The sequence below is a fragment of the Peromyscus maniculatus genome, chromosome 7 (assembly GCF_049852395.1).
Source record: "Peromyscus maniculatus bairdii isolate BWxNUB_F1_BW_parent chromosome 7, HU_Pman_BW_mat_3.1, whole genome shotgun sequence".
NCBI lineage: Eukaryota > Metazoa > Chordata > Mammalia > Rodentia > Cricetidae > Peromyscus > Peromyscus maniculatus.
In genome coordinates, this window is record NC_134858.1 from 15,301,671 (window position 1) to 15,313,857 (window position 12,187).

General features: G+C 36.5%; 1 protein-coding gene across 1 annotated transcript; it reads right to left on the reverse strand.

The window, feature by feature from the left end:
* Positions 1 to 2,262: 2,262 nt before the first annotated feature.
* LOC102912408 (olfactory receptor 7G2-like) lies at positions 2,263 to 3,201 on the reverse strand. Its single transcript, XM_006992705.1, has one exon. It carries the CDS (start codon positions 3,199 to 3,201, stop codon positions 2,263 to 2,265), a length of 939 nt encoding a protein of 312 aa, XP_006992767.1.
* Positions 3,202 to 12,187: the final 8,986 nt, after the last annotated feature.

Genomic DNA, 12,187 nt, shown 5'->3' on the forward strand with positions numbered 1-12,187 from the left:
GTAGAAAGTGATGTTTAGAGAAGTTTTATTTTATTTTAACACTCTTTATATATATTAAGAGAATTATTATAATATTTTCACTCATAAGTATACTGTGTCCTGATCAAACTCTGCTTCACTTTTCATACTTCCTTTTCCACCACTTCCTAAACTCTAAAAACTATTTAAAATATTTGAATGTTTTGTTACCCATGCCCTTCTTTTAGCCTTTTAGCCCTTTTCAGGTCTTCTTTTCTTCTTTAACATAAGGTACCTCAGGTACATTCTCTTTGCTTTTATACACAACAGTGTAGATTGCTTTTGCAGGAAGATCTGAATTCTATTCCCAATATGCATATCTGGCTGCTCATAAACACCTGTAATTCCAGCTCCAGGGGATCCAACGCCATTGTTTGGATTCCCTGGTCACTTAAATCTATGTGCATGCACACAGGAAGAGACATGTAGAAAAATAATCAAAAGCTACAATAAAAACAAATCTTTTTTAAAAAAGAGCTTTACATTACATTATTATAAATATAAAACTCATTTTTAAGTCATATACATTGTGTTATGACAGAGTTAAAAGGCAAAGTTATACAAATCTTAGATCAAAAGTAATAATTTTTCTTAGTACCAACTTAGTATGAATTTTATTTATTTTTCAAACTAAACCACAGAAAAAATGAAGCATAAGACTGTATCTACTGCACTCAAGAAGAAACATGCAAAATAAAGCTCACAGCAAAAAATATACTTTCAACACACATATTGCCCAAAAACTTGATTTTGACTTATGTTCAGTTCACATATAGGCCACCTCTAGCTGAGGAGCTAGTGGCATTTGATGTCTGCTGTAAGAGGGTAGTCAGTTTTATTCTGGGATGTGGTTCTTGATAGGTTGCCTATGTTCTAGTGCAATGGTTCTGAGCCTTCGTAATGTTGCAACATTTTAATACAGTTCCTCATGTTGTGATGACCCCATTTTACAGTGATGCAGATCGATAAAATAATATGGGTCACAGCCAGAAAATAAAAGTAATTCAACAGAAGAAAAGTCCAAGCAGTTCAGTTAAATAATAAGTAAATGAGCTAAATATGCTTCACCCAAGATAATGCAAACAAATGATAAATGAGTATTTTAAAAAGGATTCATTGTTATTCTAACAATCAATGAAATCTGCATAAATCTCATTGCCACATCACCAGAGTAGAATGGAATAATCAGGTCAATAGTAAGAAATGGCAATGATGCTACAGAGAAAATTGATCTTTCATGAAGTATTGCTAGTTAAGTGTCTACAATGATTATGAAATCAGTATGATGTTTCTTAGAAGCTATCAGGACAAGTACCTTTTTTGGAAAACTACCTCAGAAATGGGCACAAATCTATAGGAACAGAGATAAATTTGTATGAGTTATGTATGCATTTCACTCAATAGCACTAACACAGCAGTTCACACAGGAAATTAATTTTAAACAATACTCAGTGGATATATGAGTAAAGGGAAAATGACACATAGACACAATAGAATTCTATTCCACCATAAAACCATTTACTATCATTTTAGGCAACATTAATTAAACTAGAAGCTATTTTGTTAAGTGAAAATGGGCAGAAAATAATAAATGCCATATTTTCTCACTTAAACATCAAAGGCGAAAATGATTTTACAGCAGATAATATAACACTGGTTATGACAAATTTGGAAAGATATAGGTGAGGGATAGACATAAGGATTAACAAGTACATGAGATTATATGGTTAGATGAACTAACTTCTAGTATTCATGACTGACAAAAATGAACAATGTGAATTCAAATAAATTTCAATATTATCCATGGAAATGAATGGTAAATACTGGAAGTAGCACTTTGCCTAATTACCATGATCTGATACCTACACACACATACACACAGTCATTAAAATCAATTAAAATTCCATCTCCTATTATATACATGTCTATATATATATATATATATATACATTAATGCATACATATAAACAAATACACATGCCTGGTTAACTTTTATATAACACACAGATACAGACACCCACCCACACACTTTGTCCCTGGTTTTGAAACATGAGAAATGAAATGGAAAATAGAGATGAGACAATTTTTCAAACATATATAAATCCAGGAAAAAAGTAATAAACACAGGATGAAATATATTTGGCATTATGTCATCCATTGAATTTGAAAGGATTCATGAAGGGATGGTCAGGAGTCCTGTCACACTGATTTAACTATAGGATCCATCCAAAAAAGAGAACACATTTATAAAAAGGAAGTCATCCTACCCATGAGTTTCTTCAAGGCTTGCTTCATATCTTTGTTCCTCAAGCTGTAGATGAACGGGTTCAGCATTTGAGTCACCACAGTATACATCACTGATGCCACTGCTGTCACCCTGGGAGAGTTAGTTACTGCTGAGCTAATGCACACACCTAAACCTGTCCCATAGAATAAAGAAACGACTGACAGATGAGACCCAGATGTGGAAAAGGCTTTATATCTCCCTTGAACAGATGGTATTTTAAAAACAGTGGAGACAATTTCAGTGTAGGAAAAAATGATTCCAGCAAAAGTAATGCCACCAAATGTTAATCCTGCAATATTAATCAGTATATTGTTGATGAATGTGCCAGAACAGGCTGCCTTGATGACCTGGGTAATTTCACAAAAGAAGTGGGGAATTTCCACATTTTTGCAGAAGGAAAGCCACAGCACTGTGAGGCTGAGAAGTAATGCATTCACAGTGCTACTGAGCACAGAGAATAGGATGAGTAGACTACACAGGCGCTGATTCATGATGACAGTGTACCTCAAGGGGTAGCAAATGGCCACGTAGCGATCATATGCCATTGCTGCAAGGAGGCAGCACTCCAGACTAGCAAAAAGCATGGCAAAGCAAGCCTGAGTGAGGCATCCTGTGAAGCTTATGCTTAGATTCTGTTCTTGGATGTTCACCAGCATCTTTGGGATTGTCGTGGTACTTGTACAGATATCAGTCAATGAGAGGTTGGAGATAAAGAAGTACATGGGAGTATGGAGATGAGAATCTGAAATGATGGCCAAGATTATGAACAAGTTCCCAATCATTGTGACCAGGTATATGGACAAAAACAGTCCAAACATGACAGGTTGCAATTCTGAGTCACTTGAGAGTCCTAGAAGAAGAAAGTTAGTAGCAGCTGTTTGGTTTGTAAATCCCATGGTTTTCAGATGCTGAAAAAGATTACAGGGGTGATTGTATAGAAAAAAATGACCACCAGTTCAACATTCACGACATGGTTAGTGAAGAAAACATTATTTCCCTATTTGTCAATTCTATTCTCCATCCATATTTGTGTCTCTTTCTACTTCTCTCTCTTTCTGTCTTTGTTGCTGCTTTTCTATCTCTTAATCTCCCCTTTTCCTACCCATCTATTATTTGATTGTTTTAATTTTATTTACCCATACCTTCTCTTTTACTACATTATACCAATGAATAAGAAAAACATGATACATTATATGTGGGTTTTCACTGAAAAAAATTAAATTAATAAAATTATAATCATTGTGAAACCAAAAAGAATATTATATCCAATATAAACTAATAGAATTAATATAAAATCAAATTTCAAGTTAAACACATCTTATCCCAATTGTGGCTCATTTGTAAATAAACATATACATTGGACTTTCTGATCCGATTCATTGTATTCATTAATAATACCACAGAAAACCATGAATCTTAGCCATGATTCAACAGTGAGTCATAAATGGACATTATTTTAAATAGAGCTTGGTACAGGATGCCTTTAACACTTGTATTGTGGTTTAGTTTTGCCTTTGGCATACCAAATTATATATCCATTCATCCCCTTTATGTCCTTACCTTGCAACCACTACATAACTAATATTAAAGTACTGCTATCTATGCAAAACATTACGTCAAAAACCTTCAGAAAGCTTGGTGTCATCATGAATGAATGGCACAAGTTCTTTGACTAATGAAAATACACTTCACAAGAAACGCAAATCTAGGAAAGAACCTACCTGACTGTTGTACAGAACAGAAGTCATGGTGCCTGAATCCAAGGGCAGTTGTGCTGGCTACTAACCTGAGCAAGACTGTTTTGTGGTGATTTCAGGTTGGTATTTACAGTCTCTGTAGCCCCTGGGGTTTTAACAATAAAATGCATTCATTACTAAAATTTTGACTGTCATGTGATTACAGGGCAGCACACAAATCCTTAAGGAGAAGACCTACTTGATTAAAAATTTGCTTCATGTGATTAACAGAGGCAGAGAGCCAGATGGGAGCCATGTCCTTCTGTCCCATGACTTTTGTGCTGACATTCATTAGCATGTTTTGCAAAATTCAATGCCTCCTCATATAATTATTATACCTTTTCAAACAGCAATGTAAAATTTTCATTATGTGTTTTAGCTTATAAATATAATAATCTATATGTATATATTTAATGGAAGGCATTCCAAATATGTGAATATGATCACATCATTGAGTGGCACATATGCAATAATTGGGTTAACTATGGTATAGTGTCTTATATGACTCAGAAAATTAATTTTTTAGATTTTATTTTTTAATTCAATAGCATGATATACAGTATACAAGAATATACTAGTTGATAGTTCATTCTTAGTATTTGGGTTTGGGGGTATATTTGGCATAAATAAAATGCACATTTTTTGTAAAGTTCAACATCTATCCATCATGAAAGTCATGATGTTTTATAAAGTTTGGTTTAGAAAAATCATAGATCAATGTGAATTGAAATAAGAACAAATAAACATCATGCTAAATTGCATATACTTAAAAATAATTCTTGTAGTACTAAGGAAAATCTAAAGGAATTGACTTTCAATGCAAAAGCAGTAATAGTCACTAGCTTTAGTCTCACATATTTCCCAAACTATAAGTAATACAGGGGAAAAAAATCAACAACTCGCCGGGCGGTGGTGGCACACGCCTTTAGTCCCAGCACTCGGGAGGCAGAGCCAGGCAGATTTCTGTGAGTTCGAGGCCAGCCTGGGCTACCAAGTGAGTTCCAGGAAAGGTGCAAAGCTACACAGAGAAACCCTGTCTAGAAAAACCAAAAATAAATAAATAAATAAATAAATAAATAAATAAATAAATAAATAAATAAATAATCAACAACTCAAATTCAGTTGTAGTGATACTATATTTTAAATTGACCTAACATAAATACCCTCATAATACACATTCTTCCCAGTATTTCATAGCACTTTCTCCAAAACTGAGCATGATTTAGAAACTTAAGCCAATACAAAATTCAAAATACCTTACTACTTTTAATATATAGCAACAGAATGGGAAAAATCTAAAGAGAAATTATAAGAAATGTAGAAAATTGCATTGAGTCATAGTGTTTTGAACATTTTGTCATCAAGAAAGAATGTAATTCATTGAATTAAATGAAAATGAAACTATAAAATAGAATAATCTAATGATGCAATTTCAGGTTTTAGGAAACAAGAATAAAGCCACCTTAAGTCATTGGAAGTTAAAAATTGTTATAAAAGATGAAATTTTGATAAAGGCAGAAAATGGACACACTGGAAGGTACACTGAATGGGGTAACCCAGGCTCAGAGAGACAGGAAAAATACCCTGTATTTTTTTTATGGTGTCTTTGTTTATGTTGTATGGAGAGTCAGTTCAAAAGAGACCAGGAGACAAAAAGAAACAATGAGAATAGAAATAGGCTTAAGTTCATGGTAAAACATGTGTGATATGAATGCAGGAGTTCAGCCTGTGAATAACCATTGAAAATATTAGAGGAAAAACAGAGATGGAAATGTTGTGTGCTTATCCCTGAACAGCATACCCACACCATACAGTCTAAGGCTGATGGGACATAATAGAACAAGAAGTAGAGAGACTATAAAGCCTTAAGAGAGGGAAAGGAGACACTAAATGATGTATTTTGAACAAGGCACTGCTATTTCAATCATAATCAACACACAGCAGTTATAGTTGTCTACAATTAATGTATGGCAGACTGGGCTTGTCACCAGTCAGGCTTAATCAAAGGACCATACACCACTCTGTTTCACTATTGTGTATAAGTAGATTCTGCCAAAGAGGAATTCAATGTCTTCACTTGGGTACTCAGAGATGAGTCCTGAAGATTCCAATGGAGAGTTCAAACAGGTGGTCATACAGCTTGTCCTGCTTAAAATCAATGAGTCACACACACAAAAAAAGACTGGAATGCGAAAGAGGGACTGTATGTAGGGAGGAAGGAGACTATATAGGAGCTTGAGAAAAATACACATTAGTATAATCAATAATTAAAATTAATTTTAAATATTTATAAATTTGTATGTCTGTCTGAATAAATGTATGCATAGAGATAAGAATCTGTGTCTAACATGGATCTTGTAGCTTATAATCCTTAAATTAATTATATTAATAAATTGCCTTTTTATCAAGCTACTTCAATAATAATATGTTTCTTTTTATTTCAAATAAATTCTGAAACATGTAGGGAAAAATTAGGGACTACTACAAAAATATATGTATATGTAAGGTCATTCTGAGTAAGAAACACTTGAGGCTGCTCAGAAAATAATGTCAATAATTTACAAATGGCATCTTATAAAAGAGAAAAGCTTTTTGTATAGCAAATGAAATTGTCATTCAACCATATAGACCCTCTGAAGAATGAGACAAAACAATTGCCATGTATGCATCTGACAGGATATTAATATCCAGAACATACAAATATAAAAATATAAACATTAAGAACAAAATCAAATAAAAAATAGGCTATGATTCTGGGTGCTGTGATCTGCACCTTTAATACCAGCACCTGCCTCTGCCTCCTGAGCACTGGGATTAAAGGCGTGTGCCACCACCAATCGGCATCCCCTACCTACTTGCTTTATCACGGCCCCTTACTCCAAAAGGCACTTGGTGGGAACCCACAGGCCAACTGGGCAGGGAAGCAGGTAGGCTAATTGGAGTCCTTCACATCTTTTTCTGTTCCTCCAAATACAATCCCCCAATTTCATCCCAAGCCCTGCAGCAGAAGACCTGCCACAGACACCCTTCCACACCTGCAAGTATCTCCAGTGGCTCATACAGAACTTCCTGTCCAAATTTCATTCCCTCAACTCATTGCTTTGTCCCAGGCCCCGACTCCAGAAGGTACTCCCTAAAAACCCACATGCCACCCTGACCAGAGAAGCAAATAGGCAAACTGAGATCTTCACATTTTCCTCTGTTCTTCCAAGTCCAATACCTCAATCTTATTCTCTGCTCTATAGCAAAACTTCTGCGGTGGCATCTTCTCACTCTCTGTCCATATTCCCAAGGGACTAACTAAGCATGGTATTCTGTGCAACAGCCTGCTTTCCTCCATCTTGTGAACCCCCTGTGATATCCCTGGCCCATCACCATGCATAAGTGTCAGCCCATTTCCCCTCCTAAGTGTCAGGTCCCAAAACACAGAAACACATTTTACCTGGAACTCCCCAGCATCCACACCTATCAGGAACCCAGAAAAATTTCCTAACAGGCAACACGTAGCCTCCACACTCTTTTAAGTATTGTAGAGGAAAAAGAAACCAAGTAAGAAAGCATCCACCCAACAAAGACAAAAACAGATATCAGCACTCATGACTATAATCTTCCCAATTCTAGATTGCTAGATACCTGCATGAAAACATGAACATGAAAAACAATATCCAGGACAATATGTCTCCACATATTGTCAGCAGCATTACCATAACAGGCTTTGAGTATTTAACATAGCTTAAGTACAAAAAAAAACCTTAAAGCTGCATTAATGAATATAATATAAAGAGGAAATGTATAAATACCTTAAAGAAATGTATGAAAACAGAAACAGTAGAAGGAAAATGAATAAAAGTGTTCAAGATGCGAAAATGGAAATCAATAAGGGAAACCCAAACTGAGGGAAATTTGGAAATGGGCAATTTAGGAACCCCAGAGGCAAGCTTTACTGACAGAATAGAAGAGATGGAAGAGACAGAAATGCAAATCAAAAAGACTCTGAGAATGCGTTTTACACTTGTCATAATGGTTAAGATCAAAACCACCAATGACAGCTTATGTTGGGGAGGATGTGGAGCAAGGAGAATACTACCCCACTGTTGGTGGGAGTGCAAACTTGTACAGCCACTTTGTGTAGACGAATTTCTAAACAGTCTTATTAAATAAGAAACATGGAGCCAAATACAGGGGTAATAGCTGAAGAGATCAGAGAAATAGCAAATAGCCACTGACTAACCTTATCTTACCACCTCACTGTAGCTTTCCAAGAGAGAGCTTCTTCCTATCTAACCTGTGTTTTTATTACCTTCCTGTTCTGCCTTCTCATTGGCTCTAAGCCCAGCCACATCACTTCCTTGTCACTGCCTGTCTATACAGACCTCCAGGTCTCTATGGTTGGGATTAAAGGCGTGTGTCACCATGCTTGGCTGTGTCTTTGACCACACAGAGACTCTGCCTGTTTATGGCTCACTATGACCTCTAATCTCCAGGCAAACTTTATTTATTAACATACAAATAGAATATCACATTTCAGCACAAATAAATATCACCACAACTTTGGAAATCAATGTGGTGGTTTCTCAGAAAATTGGGAATACATCTACCTCAAGACCCAGAAACACTGCTCTTGTGCACATACCAAAAGGAAGTTCAATCACACCACAAGGACACTGTCTCAATGATGTTCATAGCAGCATTATTAGTAATAGCCAGAACCTGGAAAGAACTTCATTCCCCCTCAATGGAAGAATGAACATAGAAAATGTGGCACATTTACACAATTGAGTATTACTCAGCTGTTAAAAAGAATAGCATCATGAAATTCAAAGGCAAATGGAAGGAATTAGGAAAAATTATTCTGAGTGAGGAAACCGAGACCCAGAAAGACAAACATGGTATATATTCACTTGAAAGCGGATATTAGCTGTAAAGTAAAGGATAACCATGCTACAACCCACAGAGGCTAGGTAACAAAAAGGGCTCAATTGGGGGAATGCATGGATTTCCCTGGAAAGGGGAAGTAGAAGAGATACCCTGAGTAGACTGGGGGTATATGGTAATGGGAACATAAGGAATCGAATTAAGGAGTGGATGGAGGGGAAGAGTGATGAAAATTATGACTTGATGGGGGGCATTTTTGGGTCACATAGAAACCTGATACAAGGGAAACTCCTATGAATCTACAAAGATGACCCCAGCTAAGACTCTAAGCAACATTAGATAGGTAACCTGAACTGCCCATCTTCTGTAATCAGATTGGTAACTACCCTAATTGTCAGTGGAAATCCTTTGTCCAGTAACTGATGGAAACAGATGTAGAGATCCATAGCCAAGCATTTGTCTGAGCCCCAGGAATACCACTGAGTAGAGTGAGGAAGGACTGTATGAGCTGGAGAGGGTCAGAATCATCACAAGAGAACCATCAGAAGCAACTGCCCTGCTAATGGGAGCTCACAGACTATGGAACAATGGCTAGGGCTCCTGCATGGGACTGGCCTAGGCCCTCTGCATATGTATGATAGTTGTGTGGCTTGGTCTGTTTGTGGGACTCCTGGCAGTGGGAGCAGAGCCTGTCCCTAATGCTTTGGCTGGCTTTGGGGAATATGTTCCTGATGCTGAGTTGCCTTGTCCAGCCTTATTACAGGTAGAGGAGCTTAGTCCTACCTCAACTTGATATGCCTTGCTTTGTTGGCATCCATGGGAGGACTGTCATTTTCTCAACAGAGGTGGAGGAAGGGTGGATTGGGGGAAAGGGTAAAGGGTATATGGGGGCAGGGAATGAAAGGAGGAGAAAGGGGAAGCTGCGGTCAGGATGTAAAATAAATGAAAAATTTTAATAATAAAAGAATAAGAGATGAAAGAGAGAATCTCAGGCATTAAAGACACCATAGAAGAAATCAAAGTAAACATTGAATCTAAAAATCTGCTGCACAAAATTTTCAGGAAATCTTAGATACTACGAAAAGGCCAGATCGAAGAATAATAGGATTAAAGTATTCAATATATTACTCATTAGGGAATTGCAAATTAAACTATTTCAAGATTCTATCTCATCCAAGTAAGAGTGGCTGTTAACCAAGAAAATAAATGAAGGACTTGAACAGATATCCTATAAACTCAGAGACCACAGATGGACTGCCAGCTTAAATGGAGAAAGAAAAAATTCTATTATAAAAACCAAATTTAAGCAATATTTACCTACAAATACAGGTGTATAGAAGGTTCCAGAAGAAAAACTTCAAGCAGAAAATGCTAACAACACCAGAAAAAAATGCAAGAAAGAAATAGTCTCAGAACAAGAAAAAAAAATCATATCACCACAACAAAACAATGGCAGTAAACAAACACTGCTCGCTGATAACTCTCAGCATCAATGATGCCAATTCTCCAATAAAGAAAACACAGGATAACAAATTGGATAAAAAAATTTTCCTTCTTCTGATGCATCCAAGAAACACACCTTAGCATCAAGATTAGATATCACCTCAAAGATTAAAAAAAAAGGAAAAAAGATGTTATAAGAAGCAAGCAGATGTAGCCATTTTAATATATGATAAAATAGACTCCAAACCACAACTTATCATAAGAGATATGGAAGGATACCATATACTTGTCAAAGGAAAAGCCCATGAGGAAGATGTTGCAATTCCAGCATCTATGCACCTGAGTTTATAATAGAAACAAAACTAAAGCTAAAATCACATATTGACACTCCCAGTGATAGTGGGTGACTGCAATACCCACTTCGCCAACAGATAAGTTATTAAGAGAAAAATTAAGAAAAGGAATGCTGGAGCTAAATGATGTCATAAACAAAATGGACCTAACAAATATTTAATAACATTCCACTCAAACACACACACACACACAGACACACACACACACACAGACACACACACACACACACACACACACACACACACACACACACACACTATACCTTCTTCTCAGCACCTCTTGAAACTTTCTCCAAAGTTGAGAACATTCATGGACACAAAGCAAGTCTCAATAGATAAAAGAAAATTAAAATAACTCTGCATTCTATCTGACCATCACTGATTAAAACTGAATATCAAGAGCAACCAAAACAATAGAAAGCTTACAAACTCATGGAAACTGAAACACTCACATGGAATGAAAAGTGGATCAAGACAGCAATTAAGAACTTTATGATTGTTCTTCTGTGTTTGGGTTACCTCACTCAGGATGATGTTTTCTAGTTCCATCCATTTGCCTGCAAATTTCATGCTGTCATTGTTTTTCTCTGCTGAGTAGTACTCCATTGTGTATATGTACCACATTTTCTTAATCTATTCTTCAGTTGATGGGCATCTAGGTTTTTTCCAGGTTCTGGCTATTACAAATAATGCTGCTATGAACATAGTTGCTCGAGCATATATCTTTGTGGTATGATTGAGCATTCCTTGGGTATATGCCCAAGAGTGGTATGGCTGGGTCTTGAGGTAGATTGATTCCCAATTTTCTGAGAAATTTCCATACTGATTTCCACAGTGGTTGTACAAGTTTGCATTCCCACCAGTAGTGGAGGAGTGTTCCCTTTGCTCCGCATCCTTTCCAACATTGATTGTCATTAGTGTTTTTGATCTTAGCCATTCTGACAGGTGTAAGGTGGTATCTCACTCATAATAAGTATCTCACTTTAGATTCTAGATATAAAGCAAAGAACAATCAGACTGCAACCCACAGAACCAGGGAGGCTATCTAGCAGGGGGGACCCTAGGATGACTGTGGCTTATAATAAGTTTTGGTTGTACTCAATTACTGGGCAAGCCTCAATCAAACACTTCACTATTAGGATAAGAATTTATACTGTATCAAGCTGATAATAGAAAAATAAATAAATTAATTTTAAAAAAGAACTTTATGAAATTGAATTAGCATGAACACACAACTTACCCAAAGTTATGGAACACAGTGAATGCAGTTTTAAGAGACAAATTCAAGCCAGGTGGTGGTGGCGCATGCCTTTAATCCCAGCACTCGGGAGGCAGAGGCAGGTGGATCTCTGTGAGTTTGAGGCCAGCCTGGTCTACAAAGCAAGTTCCAGGAAAGGGGCAAAGCTACACAGAGAAACCAGGGCTCAAACCACTACCCCCCCAAAAAAAAGAGAGAGACAAGTTCATAGCACTAA

Bases quoted from the DNA above. Each gene is read 5' to 3' on its own strand.
- LOC102912408 (XM_006992705.1), bottom strand. From the start codon at position 3,201: ATGGGATTTACAAACCAAACAGCTGCTACTAACTTTCTTCTTCTAGGA.